This window comes from Pseudochaenichthys georgianus, chromosome 13, assembly GCF_902827115.2.
Source record: "Pseudochaenichthys georgianus chromosome 13, fPseGeo1.2, whole genome shotgun sequence".
In the NCBI taxonomy this organism is placed as follows: Eukaryota; Metazoa; Chordata; class Actinopteri; order Perciformes; family Channichthyidae; genus Pseudochaenichthys; species Pseudochaenichthys georgianus.
Genome location: NC_047515.1, coordinates 25,872,155 through 25,897,905, shown reverse-complemented (window position 1 = coordinate 25,897,905; position 25,751 = coordinate 25,872,155). Strand labels below are relative to the sequence as shown.

The following is a 25,751-nucleotide window of genomic DNA, read 5'->3' as shown; positions in this document are numbered from 1 at the left end:
GCATTTTTCTCTGAGTAGTTTCCTGACCGACCTTTATTGATTTAACAGGGTACACCTCCCTTCATCCCACCTCTCCCTCCACTGCAAACAACTCTGTTTTGCTCTCTCCCCCTTTCCCCTCTCTCTCGCTCTCTCTATCTCTCACTCACTCACTCACTCACTCACTCACTCACACACACACACACACACACACACACACACACACACACACACACACACACACACACACACACACACACACACACACACACACACACACACACACACACACACACACACACACACACACACACACACACACACGCACACCCACCAAAGCTTTCCTTTGTCCACACAGGTGTGCATTTTTGTGTAACTTGATATTATGTTTGATTCATTTTAAGGGGGAGTGTGAACAAAAAAAAGGATAATTATGAACAACTTCCACTTTATGTTTACCTGGACACCCACATTTTTTACATGTGTTATTTTATGAGACGTGTGTTTTTGAAGTAATTAGAAAAACAGAATTTGGAAAATGCAAATGACATTTCATCCATACAGGACAAAAGAAAGAGAAGGAAAATGAAACATTTATAGAGTGGATTAAACAAAGACATATGTTTACCAAAATGGTATGTATTTACTAAATACCACATAGGTTATCTTAGGCATTTTTTTATGGTATTTCAAGGTTTAATTGTGTGGATATTCAGTCTCACGGCATTTCGTTATAGTCACAAAATACATTTATCTATTGATTCGTGTTCACCAACACGATTTTCCCATTTTTTTCGTGTCACACAGAACGATTTTAAAAGCAATGTATTTCTATTGGTAGTATGTTTTGTGCCTGCACCACGTCTTTTTGTCCGGTCGGGTCTTGGAAGACCGGAAGCTGTGTGGTTCATAAAAACACTTTCTTACTCAATATCAAGCCACGATTATTGGTTTTATTTTAAATTGTATAATGTCGGACTTTTTTTGCCGTCCGTGAGGAAAATAAATGGGGCTCAGAATACTGAAATCTGTATGTTTTTAAATCTTTTTTTCCTTCTAATTTGTTATTATTTGGTGCAGGCACAACACATACTACCAATAGAAATACATTGCTTTTTAAAAAAAATGGGAAAATCGTGTTGGTGAACATTAATCAATAGATTACATTTCGTGACTATAACACGAAATGGGTTGTGATATTCCAGTAACAATCGACACTACACCTGTGTTCCAGTTCCCTGTAGAATCATAACATACCTCTTTAATATGGTGTCATTGTATAAGCTCAGCCGCAACCAGCCTTACCGGCAATAATAAATAATGGATTTGGGTCATTGACGGATAAGACTTTTGAATAGGCCAATTTTTAAATACAAAAAATAAGGATATATTTGGCCATTGTTCAAACATTTGGAATGTAGTGTACACATGCATTTATGCAAAACCGCCAAATTAAGAGATTTTAGTGTTTTTAAAGTTGAATTAATAGGACATGGCCTTAATAAAAGTAATTTGGGGCGACCGTAATTTATCCCAAAATGAATATATTTCCTTAAGATTACTAATATTTTAACAGGTATCAGTAATTAAATATACATCTTAAGAAAGACAGGCTTGTGTGCCCTTTAATTTTTTGTAAAACATGATTTCACAAGTGTATTCTATAATGGCAGTGTCTCCCTCGTAATGCAGTTACAATACCCATCTTTGCTCTAAAACCCATAAAACTGATTTAAAATGTGTACAGGTAGTATCCACTGAAGCATAGTATACCATTGATTAATATTTGATCCAAAACTGATGGATATTCTATTTTTAATTTAGTACCGTTATTGACAATCATTGGTTACCCCGCATGACAGATGGTCGCCCCAAATGAAGAGAAAACCGCAGGTAGTTAAAAGTCTATTTAAAATGTACACAATACAGTTCAGACGAAAGAAAACTGAACAAAGTTTTTATTACAATAAAAAAGAACATTCAAATATTAAACATTAACATCCATCCATCCATCCATCCATCCATCCATCTTCTTCCGCTTATCCGTGGTCGGGTCGCGGGGGTAGCAGTTCCAGTAGAGAGCCCCAAACTTCCTTTTCCCTGGCGACATCAACCAGCTCTGACTGGGGGGTCCCAAGGCGCTCCCAGGCCAGCGAAGAGATATAATTCCTCCACCTGGTCCTAGGTCTACCCCTTGGTCTCTTCCCAGCTGGACGTGCCTGGAACACCTCCCTAGGGAGGTGCCCAGGTGGCATCCTAACTAGGTGCCCGAACCACCTCAACTGGCTCCTTTCGACGCGAAGGAGGAGCGGCTCAACTCCGAGTCCCTCCCGGATGACCGAACTTCTCACCTTATCCCTAAGGGAGACACCAGCCACCCTGCAGAGAAAACCCATCTCGGCCGCTTGTATCCGCAATCTCGTTCTTTCGCTCATGACCCATCCTTCATGACCATAGGTGAGGGTAGGAACGAAAATGGCCCGGTAGACAGAGAGCTTTGCCTTTTGGCTCAGCTCCCTTTTCGTCACAACGGTGCGGTAAAGCGACTGCAGTACCGCTCCCGGAGAGAGGGGGGAGAGAGAGAGGGAGAGAGGAAAAGAGAGTGCTTCCGCTCATTTCTCCCGTGTTATTCTCCAAAGTTAATGTAAACTTGAATAATGTACATCATTTGAATGTAATAATTAAGTTGATTGTTGTTTGTGGAAGCTCCAGTGAATGAGCCCCATTAACTGAGTTTAAACATCACTTTAAATGGAAGATTTAACGTGATGTTTAATTCTTCCATTTAGGCCCCGCCCACTCGATCGGATCGGCGATCGGTATCGGCCGATACTGATTCCAGCGATCGGCCCCGAAATTCGCGATCGGAGCATCCCTATTGATGAGACGTGTCAACCATGACAGTCCCTCAACACCCAGAGCCTTCAGCATTTATGGGCGGATCTCATCCACCCCCGGGGCTTTGCCACTGTGGAGTTGTTTGACGACCTCAGTGACCTCCCCCCGGGAGATTGGTGTTGATCCCCCGTCATACTCCAGCCCTGCCTCTAACATAGAGGGCGGAGTTGTCGGGTTCAGGAGTTCCTCAAAGTGTTACTTCCAACGCCCTAACACTCATCAGTTGAGGTCAACAACGTCCCATCCTTACTGTACACAGCTTGGATGGTTCCATGCTTCCCCCTCCTGAGGTGTCGGACAGTTTTCCAGAACAACTTTGGTGCCGCCCGAAAGTCCTTCTCCATGTCTTCTCCGAACTTCTCCCACACCACTCGACCACTCTGGTTCAATGTCCCCAACCTCCACAGGAATGCCTGAAAAGCTCCGCCGGAGGTGTGAGTTGAAGGCCTCCTGAACTTGGGCCTCCTCCAGACGTTCCCAGTTCACCCGAACTACACGTTTGGGCTTACCAGGTCTATCCAGAGGCTTCCCCCGCCACTCGACCAAACTCACCACCAGATGGTGATCAGTTGACAACTCCGCCCCTCTCTTTACCCGAGTGTCCAAAACATACGGCCTCAGGTCCGATGATACGATAACGAAATCGATCATGGACCTTCTGCCTAGGGTGCTCTGGTACCACGTACACTTATGAGCATCCTTATGTTCGAACATGGTGTTTGTTATGGCCAATCCATGACTAGCACTGAACCACCACTCCGGTTCAGATCAGGGGGGCCGTTCCTCCCAATCACGCCCCTCCAAGTGTCTCCATCATTGCTCTTGGATTACTTCTACACCAGCTAGAACTCGTGGAGTGTTCCCCATGGATGGAGGTGTCAGGTCCAACATCGCCTTTTCCATATTTTTCCTTCCCCTGTAACCTCTGGATGCAGCGTTCCACTTGTCTCTCTGTTTTTTTTTCTCCCTCTCTGAAATCTCATCCGACATCAAATATGGAATCTTGCCCTGTTGTTTTCTTCTATGGTAGCTGAAACAATAGTGTATAATGTTATACTGATTCTGGTGGGCTAAATCACATACAAATTTAAGTTCAATATATTACAGAAAAGGTAATTCCTAATCCTACTAACATGACAGTTTGAAATACACCAGAGAAAGATAATAATAATTCATTTATTTTGTATAGCGCTTTTCAATGACCAAAAGTCAATGACAATAGGCAAAAAAACAAAGAAACAGAGAAACATAGATATACTACATGTTACATATAATTTTTTACCTTTCTCTTTTCCTGGCAAGATAGTCAGCTCTTACGCTGCCTGTAGCAAGCAGTCTTCTCTTTGCTTGTTTTTGCTAGAAAATAGGTTAAACTAGTTAAACATGACTAATACATGTACAATTACCTAAATGGAATGTCATGCTATACCGTTTTTAAATATTTCTCATAAGATTGTACAAAAAAACAAAAACAAAATGTACTGAAAATTTGAAAGGCAAGGCAAGGCAAGTTTATTTATATAGCACGCAAGGCAATTCAAAGTGCTTTACAAAAAAAAAAAAATGAAAGACATTAAGCATTAAAAAAGAAAAGCTAATAAAATAAACATTAAGGAAAAATACATGGATAAAAGTTACAATGCAGTCTAAAATATGAATAGTTCAATTAAACATTACAAGAAAAAGTACATGGATAAAAGTTACAGTGCAGTTTAAGATATGAATAGTTCAATTAAAAGCAGCGACAAAAAGAAAAGTCTTCAGCCTGGATTTAAAAGTAGTAAGAGTTGCAGCGGACCTGCAGGTTTCTGGGAGTTTGTTCCAGATATTTGGAGCATAATAACTGAACACTGCTTTACCATGTTTAGTTCTGACTCTGGGGACAGAAAGCTGACCAGTCCCTGAAGACCTGAGAGATCTGGATGGTTCATAGTTTAGCAGGAGGTCAGTAATGTATTTTGGGCCTAAACCATTCAGTGCTTTTTAAACCAGCAGCAATATTTTGAAATCTATTCTTTGAAACACAGGAAGCCAGTGTAAAGACTTCAGAACAGGAGTGATGTGGTCCACTTTCTTAGTGTTAGTGAGGACTCGAGCAGCGGCGTTCTGAATCAGCTGCAGCTTTCTAATAGATTTTTTAGTGAGACCTGTGAAGACACCTTTGCAGTAGTCGAGTCTACTGAAGATAAAGGCATGGACAAGTTTTTCCAAATCCTGCTGTGACATTAGTCTTTTAATCCTAGATATGTTCTTTAGGTGATAGTAGGCTGATTTAGTAACTGTTTTAATGTGACTGTTGAAACTCAGGTCAGAGTCCATGACTACACCTAGATTTCTGGCTTTATCTGTTGGTTTGAACATTGCAGACTGAAGCTCAGCGCTAACTTTTAAACGTTCTGCCATGGCTCCAAAAACCATTACCTCAGTTTTATCTTTGTTTAATTGGAGAAAGTTCTGACACATCCAGTCATTGATTTGTTCAATGCACTTACTCAGTGTTTGAATTGGAGCATAGTCTCCTGGTGAAATTGTTACGTACATTTGTGTGTCATCTGCATAGCTATGGTAACTTATTTTGTTGTTCTTCATTATCTGAGCCAGTGGTAGCATGTAGATGTTAAAGAGAAGAGGCCCCAAGATGGAGCCTTGAGGAACCCCACATGTCATATTTGTCAATTTGTCAGATGTGTGTTTACCTATAGAAACAAAGTTGTTTCTATCCTTTAAGTAGGATTTAAACCAATTTAGAACTGTTTCCGAAAGTCCCACCCAGTTTTCCAGTCGGTCTAGTAATATGCTGTGGTCAACAGTGTCAAACGCAGCACTGAGATCTAATAATACTAACACTGAAGTTCTGCCACTGTCTGTGTTTAAGTGGATGTCGTTAAAGACCTTTACAAGAGCAGTCTCAGTGCTGTGGTTTGGACGAAAGCCTGACTGGAACACATCGAAACAACTATTTAAATGCAAGAAATTACTCAACTGTTGAAAAACAACTTTTTCAATGATTTTACCTAGAAATGGCAGGTTTGATATGGGCCTGTAATTGTTCATTACTGAAGCATCTAGATTATTCTTTTTTAAGAGCGGTTTAATGACTGCAGTTTTCAGGGCCTGTGGAAAAATAGAGTGAAGAGATTTGTTTACTATATGAAGTAGTTCTGAGGCCATGCAGGGCAAAACATCTTTGAAAAATCCTGTTGGAATAATATCAAGGCAGCAGGAGGAGGATTTCAGAAGTTGTATAATGTCCTCTAGGTTTTTATCATTAATCTGATGGAATTGTGTCATGATGTCTGAATTGATGTTAAGTGGACACAGAGACAACACATTTGCTGTTCCTGATGCAGAGGCACTGACTGCTTGTCTGATTTTCTGAATTTTGTCAGTGAAAAAGGAGGCAAAATCATTGCACTGGGGGGTTAGTTAGTCTGTCGACGGTAGCAAACAAGGCACGTGCGTTGTTTTTGTTTTTGGTAATGATGTCAGAGAAGAATGATTGTCGTGCGTTTTTCAATTCCAAATTATAAAGGCCAAGTCTCTCTTTATAAATTTCAAAGTGAACCTGGAGATTTGTTTTTCGCCACCTGCGTTCAGCTTTTCGACATTCTCTTTTTTCTGTTTTAACGGTCATGGCCTTTCTCCATGGAGATATTTTCTTCCCAGTCACTTCCTTTACCTTAATTGGAGCAATGGCATCTATAACATTTTTAATTTTTGAATTAAAATGATCTACTAGCTCATTTACTGAGGTGTTAGCAGGTGCAAGTGTGGAAGAAAAATTCTGAGTAAACATTTCCCTAGTATTTTCAGTTAAATATCGCTTTGTGGTTACCTCTTTTTGAACACTTGTGTGAACAGAAATAGAGCTCTCAAAGAAAACACAGGAATGGTCAGACAGTGCAACATCAGTCACCACAACCTTAGAGATATTCAGACCCTTTGAGATAATTAAGTCCAGAGTGTGCCCCTTATTGTGCGTGGGCTCCGTCACATGCTGAGTCAGTCCATAGCTATCAAGAACACAAAACAGTTCTTTAGCCCCTCTGTCCTGGGGGTTGTCAACATGGATGTTAAAATCACCAACAATGACTAGACGGTCAAAGTCAATACACACTATAGATAGCAGTTCAGTAAGGTCATCAAAAAAGCTTGCACAGTATTTGGGTGGCCTATAGATATTTAGGAACAGAGCTCGAGAGGAGCATTTCAGCTGAAGGGCCACATATTCAAAAGAATGAAAGTTTCCATAAGATGTCTTCCTGCATTGAAGGGAATCATTGAACAGAATAGCAACTCCACCCCCTTTCTTATGCATTCTTTCCTGACTCATAAAACTAAAGTTGGGAGGGGTTGATTCGATAAGAACAGCTGCACTGTTATTTTGTTCAATCCAAGTTTCTGTTAAAAACATAAAACCAAGATTGTGCTCAGTGATAAAATCATTGATTAAAAATGTTTTTCCTGCCAAAGACCTGACATTTAATAAAGCTAGTTTAAGTTCGTTAAACACACTATCAGTCATGTTTTTTGTAATAAGCTGTGGCTGACATGGAATCACTGCTAAATTAGATAAACTCACACAAACGTTTGAGTGCTTCCTGTATCTAAGATGATTCACCGCTCTTAATCTATTACCTATCAACACAGATATTGGCAAAGCTACTGGCAGGCAGGGCCCGGGCATGTCCTGGAAAGAGTTGAGAGTGCCATACGCCCTTGAGCCTGGACCCAGCAGATATCAGTTTGCAGATTGTTTTGGTTTGGATGATTGTGGTAGGCATGGTGATGAAGCCGGGGGAGATGGTGCGCATCTCTGCTTCGGTGATTTTGGTGGGCGTCGTTGAGGGGCGGGGGTAAAGGCCATGCTGCCAGCCCTGCGTATCGCCTTAGTCTGGTCTTTGAAATCCAGGAAGGAATCGGTGCCAGCCCTCTGTATCTCCTTCTTGTGTTCAACGATCTCCAGGATGGTAGGCGAGGGTGAATGGGTGAACGGAGTATCCTCAAAGGCGTTGACAGGGGGGGGGGGGTGACGGGCGGTGGGGACTCCTCCGTGTGTTTCATAGGTCTCCCATAATCAGAACATTCCTCAGGCGGGTGCAGTGATACTTCTTCAGGGTTTTCTGTGCGATGTGTTGTGTCTATCTCCTGTTTTGATTCCTCTTGCCGCTTGTCCTTGGCAGAGGGAACAGATTGATGACGCAGGCAGTTGAATATGTTAGAGATAAACAATTTCACTCCTGACTTGTTCAGGCAAACTCCATTTGCCTTGAAAAGATGTCTGCGGTCCCAGAAAAAGTTAAAATTGTCAATAAAATGCACAGAATGGTCAGTACAGGCAGTTGAAAGCCAGGTGTTCAGTGCAAACAATCTGCTGAATCTGTCCACTCCGCTTCTGACTGGCGGTAGAGGTTCACTGATGAACACCTCTGCATTTAGAGAGCTGGCAGTTTCCAACAGACATTTAAAGTCTTTTTTCAGCACTTCTGACTCTTGTTTCACAACATCATTTGTTCCAATGTGCAGTACCACATTCTTCACAGTCGGATGTTCAGCCCCAATATGCAGGATCTTCTCAGCCAAGTCAGAGACCGTATCCTTGGGAAAACAGAGTACTTTGGTTTTGTTCTTACTACACAGAACTTTTACATCTCTTATAGCAGAGTCACCCACAATCAGAGTTTCAGGCCCAGTCGTTAGCTTTCCCTCTAGCCTTTTGCTTTTGGAGTAGCTATTGGTCCTTACCCTGCTGTGTGAAGAGGACGGGTTATCCAGGTCATCAGAAAGAGATCTCCGGCTCTCGGTCAGCGGAGCGTATCTGTTCTGGATTGGCACACTTGGTGGTTTAGGAGGATTTTTTGTAATTCTCCCTTTAGCAGCTGTCCACTGCTGTTTAGGGGTTGAAGAGGCGCTCCTCCTGGGTGATAACAATGCAGGCCAGCCGGTCGCATCACATATTTCAGAGTGTTGGGCTCTGCCCGTTATCCGTCCTCCCAAATCTCATGGAAATGATTTACTCTTCGGCTTTGCACCCAGAGAGTTCCAGGGAGGACCACCACTTGTAGATTTATTACCCGGTACACAGCCCTCCTGTTCCTTGGAATCCTTGTAGCTGCTAACTAGCTGTGAGTTAGCATACCCTTTTCCACTATTTTGCAACACTGGTAAAGTGGTGTCATTCCCACAACATAGTACATTCACTTCCACGTTAACTTCCAACCGTTGCATTTTCATTTCCAGCACAGCTATCTTCTGTAGAAGTTTGTGGAAGTCATCTGTAGAGAACGGAGGCATTTTTCTACCAACTAGCGTAAAGAGCCTGTGACACGGTTTTCCCCCATCATCCAAACCTATCAATTTGAGTACATATTGTCCCCTTGAAAACCGTTACTGAACTGATTTTGGATATTTGTACTTTGATAACCATTAATCTGCCCTTCAATGTTGACAATTTTCTGGATCTTCTCGCGGATTCTTCAAGTCCCGCCAAATGATGGGTGACGTCATTGCGGGCACAGCGCTCCAGCTGCACCGTCCAGGATCCCAGCTTCTGCATGTAAACCTTTATATATATATACAGTCAGATGTAAACGCACGACGGCGCACACAGCAGCAAGCTCAGACAGCGATGACAGGTTAATGTTGAACGTGTCTGAGAGCTCATATGAGGATGAAGGATCGGTTTATGTTGTATCTGTTAGAAGTTTAGGAATGAGGTGCGTCAATATGGGCGATCATATGGTCATGTAGCCAGTGGTGGAATGGGACTACAAATCATCCCGGGACTCTCGACCGGCCCACTTCGGTACCGCTAGTAAATTGTCAACGGGGGGAGTGGGGGATGTCAGGGGCGGCGGGTGCTGTAGATAGTAAATGTAAATATGTAAATATTTGTGTCACTGCATCCTAGTAAAATATAATGTATAATGTCTGTGTCTTTGACATTAGCGCTGCAAGCCACCTGTGCCCTGTACTACGAAGCCAGTTCAACAGACCCTGGATATGTTTGAGTAACAAACAAACTAACAACAACAAACTAACAAACGAGATCTCGCTAAGCGGTCCTACGACGCTGGTTATCAACTCGGTAAATCAAGCCAGGGTTTCTCTCTCCAGCTGAGAGCACGTTCACGTCTAAGACACGAGTGGATCTGACTTTAATTACATTTGTCTCGAGTGTTTCGTCAACATAATGTGTTAAATAATACTTCTGCATACAGTCTGTGACACTGTGAGTGCTGCACGGCCAGATGAGGCTGGAGAAGCTGACTCAGATAAGGAAATATATGATATATTATGATATTATATGATCGATGATCTGATTGATGATGTAATATGAATGATAAGTGCGACACGTCGGCGTCTTCTCTGCATACGGCAGTTTAAACTGTATTTCCTTTATCCTGTAATATGACTTCAGAGATTTAAACTCCGCACACTGAGTTGATCTCTTTTCTATAGACGCCGGAGGCGGGCAGCGTCAGGTAAAAGAAGTTATTTAGCCTTCTCAAACCTGAGCCTCACGCGCCGCCTATGGGGGATGTGCTAGTTACTTATCCGACCGGCCCACTTCGGTACCGGCCCATCGGGATTCGTCCCGATGGCCAGTCCGCCACTGCACCCAGCCCACGTAAACTGTCAACGGGGGGAGCCTCGCTGCGGGGAAACGGTGGACCTAGTGTCCCGATCGGAGTGGGAATAATAATAATAATCCGTGCATTTTATCCATTAATTTCCCCAACATTGTGGTAAAAAAAACACACGTTTAATCCATGTTGTTGGTGTACTACAACTACAAAAAGCATCGGTTTGTTTTCTCATCAGGAAATGCAGACCGGCTCAAACAAACGATTTGTAATCATCATCCTCACGATCATTTAATGTATCATATGTTCGCCGAATTGACATGAAAGCACTAATAAATGTAGTTTCATCCACTTGAGTTTACAACCACAAAAATAATCGATTTGTTTTTATATCACATCCGACGGGAGGAAATTCAGCAGCTCTCACTCCCGATTTTTAATCCTAATGTAATCATCATCTTCACCACGATCATTTATGTTTATGTCGCCGAATTGACATGAAAGCACTGACAAATATGAATATACTGTAGTCAACTTCATTAAAACGTTATTAACGTGCCTAATCTCAGTAATTCACCATTTCTACGCATGACAACACACTTTGTCCGTGTTTGGCTCTCGAAGCGTTCCCGCATTGACGTCACTTCCGGCTTCCCCCAAAACTTCAAAATGAGTCGAAGGAATTTCCCCGCGATGTTCGAAATTATTGATATTTAACCGAACGGTATCGCTTTTTCTTTTTTAAACTGACGGTTCGAGATTACTAGTAGCCCAATATTTCATTGCACAACAGTTGTTGGGATGCTGTCACAGGCTCTTTAAGCTAAATAGCATGCAGTAGCCTACCAGGCTTTAGCTGTAGCTAGGCCACGCTACTGTAAGACTGGGGTCGCCGTAAAATTTTTGAAATATGGCTGAAAACCTCCGTCTATTTACGAAGATGAACTGTCCCAGTGATAGGTTAATGTCCAGGAGCCGCTGCTCGAAGTTTTCAGAGAATAAGAATAGGAAAATCAGCATAAAAAGGAAAATCAGCATAAAAGATATATGTTAAAGTATACAAAGAGTTATGATAAAACAAAGTACTTTATTTATATAAAACATGAATACAATATGAATATACAGAAACTAAAAATACAGGACATATATCTATCATCTAAAACACTCAGCAGTGGTCGCCCCACATGATACTCGGTCGCCCAGATGATGTTTTCAAGGTCAGTCAAATATTACAGGCTAACCGTTAGCTACAGAAACCAAACTAGCTAGCTCTTACCACATGTCACTATCAAATTCATCATCAAAATATAGATTTTCAGATAAAACGTATTATTCACAGTTTTGGGGCGGTCGTCCCACAAGACATCCAAAAGTGGCAAGTACATTACAGCAGTTAAAAAAGAGATTTTTTTTGCAAATATGAAAGAGACTTACTAACCTGCCAGTTGTTTCTACGGGTCCCTCACATGTAACTGGCTGATGCAACATCCTGTCCTTGAGGTGTTTTCAAAATAAAAGTCCCACAATTGTGTTTTCTTGATGGTCGCCCCAGATGATATTTCATAAAATTAACATATGCGGACAACATTCGTTTGTATATTATGATGGAACTATATGTGCAAATGCTTCATAATTGTGTCAATGAATGCAAAACATGTTTGAAATTATGCCAAATAGGGCAAGGGAAATATTTAAATAGATTTAAAGTGATTTTAAGCCGGTTGTCCAAATAGAAGTCAATGCTGGACGGTCGCCCCACATGGACATTTGACACTTCAGATAGCAGAAAAATTACCAATACCTCAAATGTTTGGAGAAGTTAAAGTGGGTATGTATGGAAGGTATTAGAGATACATGTTATCTTTTTATGAATTTTAATGTTTTTTTTAAGGTACAAAATTCAGTTGGACAGAAAAAATAGGCGTCACGTCATTGACCCATTTACAGTATAAGGAAGTATTTGTCTGGTGAGAAATAACACCACTTGTTATGCAGCATAAGTTTGCTTCATTTCTCGGCAGCAATTCATTCCTTCTCACATGGGAATAGATGTGAAGATAGAGGCCTTTGTAACCTAATAATCTATTATTGCCTTAATCACCCTCAAGAGGAGCAATGACGCCTCTACCTGAGATGCGATGGTCAGATACAATTGTTTCCTCATAATTCGAGCCATATTACCAAAGAATCCCAAAAGATTTACCGATAATTTTTTTCTCTGCTTGGAGTTACTGCTCACCTCATGAACACGCAGACACACGTGCACCACCAGAGATTCACAAATGTATGAAAATAGATATGCAGATTTATAGTTTGTGGTTTTCATCTCAATGTCTACTGAGATTTTGGTTTGGTCGAATTTATTGACAACATTTCTAAGAATATGTTTGGGCATTCAAATCTTAAATTGATAGGGATATAGTTGAGAAAGATGGGAGAGGAGGGCAATTACATGCAGGGTTTGACTGCTCAGGGCATTAGCGCCTATTTAGCACCCTAACAACTCTGCTATCTGCTGCCTCTAATGCTAACTTTTAAAGTTGATGATTGGATTTAAACATATCGTAAGTAATCGTAAGTGACCAAAAACCCTTTCCCCCTGATATAACTGGTTTTTAGGGATGCAGGATTATGTAAGTTTGAGATACTCAAAAAACCCTATCCACCCTACAAATATAACAACAAAATACTAGTATCTGCTTATCACACACTATATCTTTAAAACCTTTTCTTAAGTTTACCAGCACTTTTTTGTAGGCCAATGTCTTGGTACTTTTCAAGTGCACGTTATATTTACTTTTATTCAGTGTTTGTACTGTTGTACATACAGTATAGTGTGAGCACTATAGTATTTGCAGCAATTATGATGAAGCGCAGTAATTCTGTCATCCAGTAGGAGTCCCTATGCACCTGGTTTGTGTTATTACCTGGCTCTCTGTTACTGATTTGTTCAAGAGGTACAAAATAAGCAGCTCTTTCTTGAACTATGAGAACCTGAGGCACAAAAAAAAGAAACTGATGTTGTTGCTAAGCTTTGGTTTGTAAATAGCTGTCGTTAAGCTTTACAAGTCCATAATGTTGCAGAGTTTCCAGTTGTGTTCGAGTTCCCTGATGTATTTCAGTGAGACATTCATACAAAGGGGTTTTGTGGAAATGCATTCAATTGAACAGTATCAAGGTGCTCCTGAGTACATTTGTCAGCAAAGATTGCTAAGCATTTGTGTCCAGGTGAGAACAGGCCATAATATCTGCTTTGTTAAATATTTTACTGGTAAAGAAAAGGGTGGAAGAAAGGCCGGATAAAGAAAGAAGATGGACTGGTTTAAAGGAATGACTGGTATGAGGACATGGACAGGTAGATGTAGGCATAGAAAGAATAAAAAAAGAGTACTCTGATGTGACACAGCAAGACAAACCATTTGATGAAGACTGTAAAGTAAGTGAACAGAGCAGACCTCTGAGTGGACAGGAAGGGGAGTTGAAGAAAGACAAGATATTACATCTGCTATTCTGGCTTGTCAGCTATGGGGAATGGAGGTAAGAGTGTTTAAGCCTAGCTTTTTTATTATAAATATGTGATCCACGATAACACCTTTTTATAAAATGCTGTTTAGTTATTCAGATAAATGTTTCTCCTCAACATTGTTGCCCTTGATTTCCAACAACATGTAGTTATGATTCAGTGTTTGATGGGCTGCTTGTTGTTGCACATTTCTCACAGTCTTAGAGTTCAGCTTGTTTCCTGCATATTACAAGCTGTGTCAATGTTGTTTGAAAAAGATAAGGTAAAACAGTGAAAACTATTTAGAAAGTTTAGTAAGACATAGTTCTGCCTTTACTGCTGCTGATACTAATTCACTAAAGAGAAAACATAAGGAAAATGTAATGAAAGTCTAAGCCTTTTACATCAAGTGCCGCTACCCGCTGTAATTTTGTTTCTTAAATCCCTCCATACTTTCCAAAGGCTGCTAATGAAGGTGAATGCAGAGGCGGTATTTTGATTGATTTCCTAATCTCATTTCATCAGAGTTAATATTCATTCACAATGAACTGATATTTATCCAATTAAGCACAGACAGCCACACAGACAACTATTTCAGTTGGTCATTATTTATGTTACCCTGTAAAATTCAAAACAAACCTTGTTGTCATTGGTTTGGCTTGTTTATTGTTCTTCACATTCTTGTAAGGTTATTTGTGTTGAACTCTGGCTATTATCTAATCCTCTACCCTCTGTATTTTTATCGTCAGATAGCAGGGTAAACCCGACAGCAGTCGGGATCGCTGTGGGCTTTAGTATCCTGTTTATCCTCTTCACCATTGCCATTGCGCAATTCTGCTGCAAGTACAAATGCAAAAGCTGCAAAAAATGCGGCAAGAAAAAGGGTGAGCAGAGCTTTTAATACGTCATCAAAAAAAATGCCAATCTTGTTTGTATTAAGGCTTGCCGATAGCTTTGTTGTTGTCTGCCCTGGTCTGAAAACATGTTACTGGGCATGTTACTCTGAATAAGGTGAACATTTGTCATAGAGTAGGACCTACTTTCTGACTAGTAAATACGTGCTGATTGTGGGCTCTAAAATGTGTATACTTTAAATGTATCCAGATTAAATTATAAGACATCTTATCTATGTGTATCACAAGCTTCATTCACCTCCTCTGGGAGGGATTTAGGCACACATCTCAGTGGCAGTTATCGTAAACCTGCATGAATAAAACAAAACTGCCCTTTTAAAGACATTTAAACTTCTATGATATATATTTGCTGTATCGTTTGAACTGGACAACATCACCCAAAATTAAGACTGCTATATGATGAATCTGTCTTGCTTGTTATATATCCACTCTCTATCTCCTATTCTATAGAGCCTTCACTGAAAGACAAAGTGCTTAAGTAAGTCGATTTTGCAATACAAAGATTTATTTTCTCATTTATATTTTTCATTGTTGCACGGGTAAGCATGTCGTGTTTGATCTCTCTACCTACAGAAAAGTCGGCTTAAAGAAGTCCCCTCCTCCCTTCTCCATCAGCAATGTCATAAAGTGATGTTGACTTGCTGGCAGTTGTTTCTGGCGTCAACCATGAGAAGTCACTCCCAATGCCTGTCACTTTCCTACGCATCAACTCTTGTTTTCAGTATGTTATCTTTTTCAGTTTGATGCTTTAATTTATGTTGATGTTTTAACCTGATTACTGAGTGTTTGGAAAATGCTGAATGTACTCTTCCAATATCAGAGTAGCACATGATAACAAAGGCCCTACGTAGCTGTGTACGTAACAGGATATATGATTACCTAGAAGAGCGCCAGGACACACTATTTTAGGCATATGATAGCTATGTGACAACGATTAACATAATGATTCAGCCTCTATGGAGATAGACATATGACTGTCATGTGTATTGCTTACGTGGGCCTTAGCTAATCTGAACTAAGCATAAGAATACTACTTTGAACCGGTATACATGTATCTTGTGACTGAATAACACCCTATCTTGTATATAAAGCATGTGAAGGACACTATACGGAGAACTATTTGTCCCATGCAGCTTTGTGTGTGATAACTACTTCCATTCTTGCAAGGATAATAAATACACCTATCCTGATATTGAAGTTCACGCCGGTGACGAGTGATATTTTTCTAACACTGAGTAGGGATTTTTTTCATTTTATTTAACATAACTTAAGGGCATCCTTGTTTTAAAATGAGTATAGAGACCATAGACTGGTATAGACCTATATACAGTCTATGGTATAGACACACACGCACATCAAAATATCAACTGCTAAACCACAGACAGGAGGCAGATCGGTTTCCTATAAGCTGCAGGTAACTTCCCTTACAGTCACATGTTTACTTTCGTCGTACTTTCTATAGTTGTCGAAACTATGTCTCATTGTTTTACCTTCGTAAAAACCAAAACATGTTTCTCTTTCCAATGTTTTTTTCTGATATGTGCTGCCTACAATATGGAAGAAAAGGTCAACTTCTCTTCTCAGTCACAAACAGTTTAGACATGCATAAAAGAACAGTCGCGGGTTAGTAGTTGGCACATGTTAGTTGAAATTGATGATCCACTAATGTGGCTGCAATGCTCAAATACCTTTCCCTGCATTTATTCCCTTGTTATTATACTAGAGGTAAAAGGTAGACTTTTAAGGCTGACATTAATTCAAAAGTTGGGTATGTTATCATGTTGCCTTCGTCATGAAAAGGCAAATTCAGGCCTGCCAGACAAAGATAATAATTGCCACTTTCTTATTTCTGAGTACGCTACTGCAAAAACACTTCCTGTAGAAGTTATGATGTTTTTATATAACTTCCATCAACTCCTAATAGTAATGTGATAAACATATTTATTCATTCTGCTTTCCATACTACACATTGTGCTTCTTATCCACTCATTAAAAAACCCAACTGATAGATTAAGGTTTCAACTTTCATTTCTGCAATGCGATGAATATCTTTTTGGTTAACTGTCAGCGGCTGTGTGGGTTTGCTAAATGTCACGAAAGTGTACACACACTCTGCACTAACTCATGTAGAGCTCCTGGCAGTCACTCGTGATTTGATTTGCAAAGACTGATGTGCGTGATAAAGCGAGGTGACTATGAACTCGCTTCAACTTGTTGCTTATGGATTTTGTGGTCAGAATAGCACACAGCATTTGTCTGGAATCAGTGTAATTTCATTAGAAAATGTAGTTGATATGAGTAATTTGACAATGTCTATATTCAGGGTGTCCGCGGGGTCTTAAAAAGTATCTGCAAAATCTGTTAAACACCTGAACAGTTGAAACAACATCCCTAATATTCATCTGGCTGCTACTTAAAAAATATTTTTAAATTATTTATCTATTTACCTATCCTATTTCAATAATAGCATATAGACTTATTTCACAAATTCACTTTTTTAAAACAATTTTTCTTTTTGTATTACTATTTACTTGCACTATATTTCTTCTGTTCATCTGTGTTTTGTGTTGCTCTGTTGGAGAAGCCTGTGACACAAGATTTTCATTGGCATAACTACACTGTAGCTATGTTCGTTCTGTATGACTAAATAAAGAACCTTGAACCTATTAAAACGGCATTTTCCAAGGTATTACATGTTGTAGCTTGTTTTCAATAAGTATATAACTTGTCCAAAGAGGTTGTATTCTACAGTGTGCCTGAATGTAATCATTGCGTAGGTGTGTAGTGTGATTCTGTGTAGTTTATTTATGGCATCCCGTTGGATTTGACGTCATCTGAACAGGACATCGCACGCTCACTGACTGATAGCGCACGAAGGTCCGTTTACGCCGATTGTTGAACAACGTCGTTATGGGGAAATGCAAGTTTGCGTCCAAATGGTTGGAATATAAGGAGGAAGGACATTCAATACTGTATATAGTAAATGTGAGGTAAAGTGTGTCGCCAATGTAACCGGTTAAAACTCGAATTGGCGATGAGGTCTTAAAATGTAAATGGTCTTAAAAAAGGTCTTAAAAGGTATTACATCTGACTTCGGGATTCGTGCATATACCCTGATATTAAATAGATTGATTTGCCACTATAAAATGTGGAATTTGGACATCTAAAACCAATTTAAGCTTTACCTGACCAATTAGCTAATTGTGTTACTCTTTCCTGTAGATTCACACTGCCTGGAAATACAATTTAGGGAGTTTTGTGTTTAATTTAAATCAGCATACTATTTGTTGGGAAAATCTTTGAATATCAGAGTAGCACGTGATAACAAAGGCCTAACTGTGACTGTACTTAACCAGATATTATGTATTATCATTATTATGTATGGTTTACATGGATGACGCTCATGAGACGCTGTGTTTTACATACGATAGCTATGTTCCTACGATTCACATGATGACACAGCCCCTAAGGAGATAGGCATATGACTGTCATGTTTATTGCTTACGCAGGCCTTAGCTAATCTGAACTAATGCCAGAATACTGCTTTGAAGCGGTATTCTTGGATCTTGTGACTGTAACATCCTCTCTTGTATATAAGGCATGTCAAGGACACTATTCGGGGAAGTATTTGTACCATGCAACCTCTGTATGTGATGACTACTTCCATTCTTGCAAGGATAATAAATACATGTATCCTGATGTTGAAGATCAAGCCGGTGACAAGTGGTATTTTAACAGTATTACTCCAGTATTATAGAGCTGGACGCACTGGGTCAGTAGTGGCTTGACAAAAAATATATGCCCCAATGCCTCCTGACAGGATAATCCAGCCAAATATTGACCACAATTGAACTATGATCTACATGTGGTCATCATCAGTGGGCACATACTGCGAAGTGAGTAACTTGGGTTATTTTGCAGTTCTAAGAAGGATTTATTTTTTCTCCGATCTATCTAAAGGTTTTCTCACTTCCCCCTGTACTTAATGCTGCATGTGAAGAAGTCTGTCAGTTTATTCTACCACGACTGTATGGGATCTGCTTTATCCCCATAAAGCAGCATTTAAATAATGGGTGATGTGAAGATATTGTTTTCACTTCGGTATCCGAAATGTCAGTACTGTTTACATTATTTCCTCTCTTTGCTGTCAATGTGGCACAGGACTTGTGAGTGGAAACCTGAAAGAGGAAGTGATTATTTCATGTTGAAGAACCACTGCTCTAATTCCTGTACAGAATTTGCATATGGGGATCCCTACAGCAGTGTATGTCATCATTTGTTTGTTTTCAGGGTTTTCCTTGTGGTTTTCTGGGTCTTGGTTTCTGAAATGTGCTTGGGATTATTTATGAATGTGTGACAGTTACGGGACACTATAGGCAGAACATGTAGAATAACAGACACACAAAACCTCACAAAAATACACAATAAATATATAGTTTTTTTAATTAATTTAAAAAAAGTAAAAAACTAAGTAGCTCGGACACTGGGTGCAGTTTATGCATATTAATGTCACATGCATCACATCTCCATAAAATGTCCTGCACATCATCGTAAATTAGAATAGGCACATTTTACTCCTTTGTTTAACACGAGATCACAGTACTTTAAAGTGGCTTCCAAGTAATACACTTTGTCTAAAACTTAAGTGGTAGTGGTAAAAAAGAAAAGAAAAATAAATTACATGTCGGTTACCAACATAAAAGTGTCATTTTTTAGCAGAGGTGACAGCCACGGAGAGATCGCAAAATGTCAAGAAGTACGTATCTATCAAACTGTTTCTCTGCGTTGCTCCCCACACCAGTTTCACTTCCGGGATACAGCCTTTTAGTCAGTCGTAAATACCAAGTAAGGCAGGGTTGGGTAAGGTCTTCGTCGGTATGTTTTCTACCTCTAGAAGCTCCTGAAACTTCAACTGACAGCTATCAGCGTGCAGCTGTGTGGTCTAACCTCGATTTCCTGCCTATGTTAAAAAACAACCTGTTGCTTGCTTCGTTTTCTCCTTACAGTTTTCCCCCTTTGTATTCTCAGGCAATTCCTCTCCCCACAAAACAAACATATGCCTCTACTTATGAATAAAAAGTGTGTCATGGAAGAAAAGGGAGTGCATTGCTCCAGCTTAGCACTGGGACTTGTTAGGTCAGCATGATTTTATAACGTTGTTGCATTCCACTGCGTATCACTCAGTCGTCAGCTGTACGTCACAGAGGGAGAGAGACAAATTGTTCATATTGAAGTCCTGTCCTTCCTCCACTAAGGAAAGCGGTGACAGCGTTGTTAGCAAAGGGAACGTATTCCCCAGTTGTATAAAAGTTGTTTCTAAATCATCCACTATAACAGTGTCCATTTGTGTTTGTTTGTGATGTCTTGAAAATGTAAGCTGCCCTTTGTAAGAGTCCACAAAATTACATCTGTTGCTGACTTGTCCATTTTCAATACACACAGCTCTGTATTGTTTTATGACTTTGGCTCCATAATGACCTTGTGTATGGCACCAAGTGCACTGCCCTGTTCCTGAGCAGATACACGATTGAGGCCCAGCCCTGTAACCTGTCACCACTTCAGCCAAAACTGAGTCAGGAAGCATCTGTTTACACATCTCCTCCTCATCACAGATATTAATCTGCACAGCACAGGGGCTCTGACTGCGATAATTTCCCCCAGCCACCTTTAGAGACCCACTGTCCTGTCCATCTAGGTTTATGGAAGATATATCCACCTGGCAGCACAGCCCCACCCCACTATCCTCCCTCTTCCTAGTGTTGGAAACAGACCCCTCATCCTGCAGGGGGTAATCTGTCTGACAGCTAGTGGAGCTCTCAGATCCTCCCAAGCTGCCAAAGCCGCTGTCCTCTTGTCTCATTGGAGGACTTCCCTCGCTGTTTGTTGCAGAGTTGGTCTCCATGCTGACCCCGCTATCCAGGCTGGTCCTCCTCTCCTCCTCTTCATCGTCCACTGTTACCGTAACATGTGTCATTGGATCGTTGACACAGGTTTTCACTTCTGTTCTGAAGCTGGACAGGAACCATCCTTTGTCTGTAACAACCTCCACAGCCCCTTCTCCAACAGAAAGTGGAAGCCAGCCTCTAACAGGGGATTTCTTTGGTGAGAAAGGAGAACACAGCGGTTGTTGTATTATTCGTTGTCAACTTGACCATTTCTGAACTGCTAATGTCAATTTGATTGTAAAACTAATTAACTTGATGGTAAATGCCTGCGTAACAGTTATTCATTCAAGTTTTCAATAATCAATATACTTACCAATACAGCAGGTGTTTTCTCTTGACCTCTCAGGTAACACAAGAGGCTGGTTACTATGATCGCAATGATGGCCAACACACCCAGAATTGATAGGGATGACACAGCCATTATAAAAAACTCTGGAAGGTAAAAACAGGAAAAAGTTTTGGACAGAGCCAAATGTAGCACATATATTTCCCAAACTGTCAAACTACTCCTTTAAGAATGATTCAATTTGCAATGTTTTATCTAGCATGATATATAAATCTACTATGGCAGGCAGTTGTGTGCCATACCTGTTTTTCAGCAAGAGAGCTGTTTGTTTTGTTTGTTAACACAATTACACATTTTAATTGACAATGTTTTATTCATTATTTCTATTTGAATTACCTCACCAGAATCATTTTTTGAATGTTTTTTTTGTGTGTAAATGCTGTTCAATGTTGCTGTCTCTGGGCTCTGTTTCTCACCTTGCTCTGGGAGCTGCAGACACTGTTTGGGGGACACACTGCTGCTGGATGTAGCTGCTGCTCCATTGCCCTCCACCTTGATGCTGACACAGTACTCTCTCCCCCAGTGGAGGGAGCTGAAAGACGTAGTCCTCTGATCCTCGGCCATGTTATCTTCCAAGTATGCTGTGGTATTCTGTAGAGGAAAAAGCATCACATTCAAATGTCCAGTATTGAAAAATAGTTTCAATGTATTCACCTTACTAAGACCAAATCCTTTTTTTTATTGCATGTACATACATAATTGTTAACGTTTTACTGTTTGTATGTTTCTCTCATTATTTAACATATTTTACCTTTGTATCTTGTCCTCTCTCTTCCAGGTAGATGGTGTAGGTGAGCCCAAAAGGAAAGAGTTCTTTCAGAATCGGTTTCTGGTGAACAGAAACTGTGAGAGTGCTAGAAGTCGCCCACAAAGTGAAGGAGGGTGGCTGCAATGCCCCTGTAGGAACAGAGAGCGGTAAGAAAACAACACTATAGTGTGATCAAACTGCTTAAACAGCCCAAATGCTCGTTGTACTAAGGTATTATGATGTATCTACCAAACTGCCAACTATGCTCACCATAATTTAAGATGAATTTCTTCCTTTGTGACCACACAGACACGTTATCTCCTGCAACCAGCTGAACTCTGACCTTATAGCCAGCGCGTTTTTCAAGTATAAGGCTGCTTAGATCACAGTGGGTCTTTTTGATCCCTGTGCAGCTGGCGACCATGGCCCATTCACCACCCGTGTACCTAAGGACAGAAATCATAATACGACCAAGGAGTAAATAAATGATTGAAGAGTAGCATTTCAATAATAGTCAATTTTGCTTGTTAATTATTTAAGTCAATACGACCGGTTTGAAGGTAAAGGAGTAAAGAATACAGTGTCATTTAAATTAAAAAAATAGGACGTTTGTGATAAGAAAAGGTTAAACATACTTTGCCATTTCTACATTGTAGCGGGGGTCTGACGGAGCGTCCACAGGATGTTTCCAAAGTACATAAACCTCCCCTTCTGAAATCTTCACAATCACATTGTCAGGCTGAGGGAGGTCCAGTCCTGCAAAGTAAATTATGATGTATGTTCAGTGCTCATTATGACAAGACATTGACATTTCTCTAAAAGAGATTAATATTGTAAAGTCATCAGCCTTGTCAAAGCAAATTCTGAAGTGTTATCTTGAGATAGAAGTCAGGAAGAGAAAAGGAAGTATGATAAAAAAGACGCAGCTTTCTTGCAAATCGTTTATGGGATTACTGAAGATTTGAGATTGTGAGACTTATTAACGTAAAGTAAAATAGGAACATTTCTGATAAATGTTCTGTATATTTTTAGTTTCTCCCCCTGATGCCTTCATTATGGAAACCTTATTGCAAATAGGTTTTAAAACGTTTTCATTGTAACAGCCAAACATTTGACCAGTCTGTATTTCTCCTACGGTTTAACCATGACTGCTATAATTCTACAATCATAAAAAAGTCAGCAAAATGTAAAATAATTTCAATATAAATCTAAATAAATAAACTGATAAGAACATTTGATTTAAAATACGGTGTAATAAAAGTATTTAATTACCTGACACAAGATTTAGGTATAAAATCAGGAAGAGAAAAATGGTGTTATTGTATATATCCATATCCGGTATCTGGAGAGATAATATCATTGAATCATAATCCACACTGGCAACTAAAAAAAGTCCCCTATTCCAATCATCAGTGAAGAAAATCCAACTGTAGAAAGTCTTCCCTCCACAACAATGTGTAGCTGTTCAAATTAACATTAAAGTGTTGATAAATTAAGAAGCAGCAGCTCTTCTCTCGCTGATGTGCTGTCCGTTATAAGAAATGAAAAGATCACTAACAAAGGTCTCCACAGATATCTTTCCTCTCTTACTCAACTCCCCTCCCACTCGGCTGATGAGCTTCCTGTTGTGACTTCATCAGTGACGCTGAAGCTAATTTCATCTCTCTCGAATCTCCAACCAAACGTTTTCCTTCCTCTTTTGCCTTTTTCTTTTCCCCTTTGCACACTGCTGTGAAATCATGGTTTGAAGTTGAATTGCTAATGAGGGCTGTCAAAATAACACGACAAAAATTCCCTCTCTTGGACTGGAGCTTTGGGATTTCCCTTTTGAATTTGGTAATTAAGGCATTAGTTCTGGAGCCTTTTTAAAGATATCTTGATTTTGTTTGATATCCATAATGGAAAATATGCATCCTCAAAAGGAGCAGTAATTGTCTTCCTTTGCTTCTGTTCAGTTTTTGTGTGTACGTGCCTTTTTGATTAGAGTACATACATCTGTGTTTTTTCCTGATATAGTCTGTGACAATAAATAGCAATGGTAGAGATGTCTGTGACAAGGATTCAAACTAACAGTGATTTAGGGGGATTTGAATAATTATGTTTAACAAGCCAATCTAGCCTGAACAACAAGCAAAACATTTAAAGAATTGTATTAATTTGTTGATAGACGATTAAAGCACCATTAAAATGTAATCTTAACTCAATTCATTATTAGTAGTTTGCAGGAAATTAGGCTGGAATTTTGAATTATTGGCTTCTATTTAGTGTTTGAAAATAAGTCTTATATTTATCTAAATGTTAACTATTGGAAATTAAGAGAGCCACAACTTTTTTTAAAACTTGGGTGGAAGATCTGTATCTCTATGGTCTTGACAAACCACAGTGACCGTAAAAATCCCTCTCCACACCTCATCCCTCAAACATATCACCTCAGTTTTATAACACTTTACGGGAAATGTCTGATAACAATGTTACCGTGGGTGGATATTAAAGCTGGTCACTGGTTAGAAATGATATGCCTTAGAACCATTCTCTGAAAATGTTCCTTATTTTATTAATGGTCAAGTACGTTCATTACATAGCATATTCCAGCCTGTCCTCCTACAAAAAACGACCAAATAGGTCGATTGTTTAAGCAGCTTAGATTACGACCCATAGCCACGTTTTAAAGTGTAGCACCTCTAGTGGTCGTGTAAGAAACAACATGCTCCCGTTTATTCGTTTATTCACAAATAACCCTCTCTGGAAAATCCTAAATTGTAGAATAGTTTGGCCATTAAAATGCTTTTTGATTAGATTTCTAGCGAGAAGTGTATATTGTACTTTTAGAATCCACGTCCAGTGGAGGGATCTATAGTTTGATAGATACGAAGATGATCTGAGGTCTCGTCAGGATAACGTGTATGCAGCTTCCATGTAAAGTTAGTAGGGATGCACGATATTGGTTTTTTGAAACCGATACCGATAACTTCCTGCTTCTCAAGACCGATACCGATAATAAAAAAAAAATTACGCCACTAATTATTTTAACGCGATTAACGCATGTGTAATTTTTTACCTTGGCCGCCCCGTAGTTTCAGAGCGCATCGAGTTTAAAATACCATCTACAAGCTGATGCTGACAGCCCCGCTCCTGCCGCCCGCTTGTGGCAGACCACACTTCCACACTCACCGCCAGGCACCGACTGGCCATCTGGAGGACCGGGAGGGTGTGTGTATGTGTGGTCCGAGCGAGAGAGAGACCTTACGTGCATTGTTGTTGTTAGCATCCGGTGCTAGCTAGCTGCGCTAACGGATATAAGGAGCTGTTTAAATGAAAACAGAGGAGCGACATTTCGCCACAACTGCGCCGAACACTTGACTTTATGCAGGAAGCCAGACAGTGGGACATTGTACGAAAAGTCAGCACACTCAGCAACATGATTGCAGCGTCCAGGCAGCTCCGGTTCGAGCATATGCCTGGAGTTGCACATAGCTCCAACGCGTGCGCAGACACACACACACACACACACACACTTTGTATTGTATTATTGTCTTCGTACGCTTTTAACACACCATCGTAGCGATGGCGATGTTTCAGGTGACTGATCAGGTTCGAAGTATTAGGGAGCGCTGGATTTGTGAAGAACTCCCCTCTTCCTAAACCACTAATACCACAGTACTGGCAAAACGGGAGGAGCCGAGTGAAAAACAAGCGCCCCTCATCCCAATCCACCCACACCGCAGTATTTTTTTCTTTTTTTTTACCCAAAAAATATATTGTATATTATCGGGGCTATTAATACTGGTATCGGGTTTATCGGGATGACGTCATGATTCCTAATATCGGACCGA

The 25,751-nt window shown here is 40.1% G+C and overlaps 1 protein-coding gene across 1 annotated transcript; it reads right to left on the bottom strand.

Annotated features, from left to right (window-relative positions):
- Positions 1–19,306: 19,306 nt before the first annotated feature.
- On the bottom strand, positions 19,307–23,475 carry il10ra (interleukin 10 receptor, alpha). The gene is made up of 7 exons (XM_034097930.2): positions 23,191–23,475; positions 22,554–22,674; positions 22,189–22,364; positions 21,922–22,067; positions 21,587–21,761; positions 21,138–21,256; positions 19,307–20,976 (listed from the first exon to the last, which is right to left on the bottom strand). The coding sequence occupies exons 1-7, from the start codon at positions 23,276–23,278 to the stop codon at positions 20,056–20,058; spliced, it is 1,746 nt and encodes a 581-aa protein (XP_033953821.1). The 5' UTR covers positions 23,279–23,475; the 3' UTR covers positions 19,307–20,055.
- Positions 23,476–25,751: the final 2,276 nt, after the last annotated feature.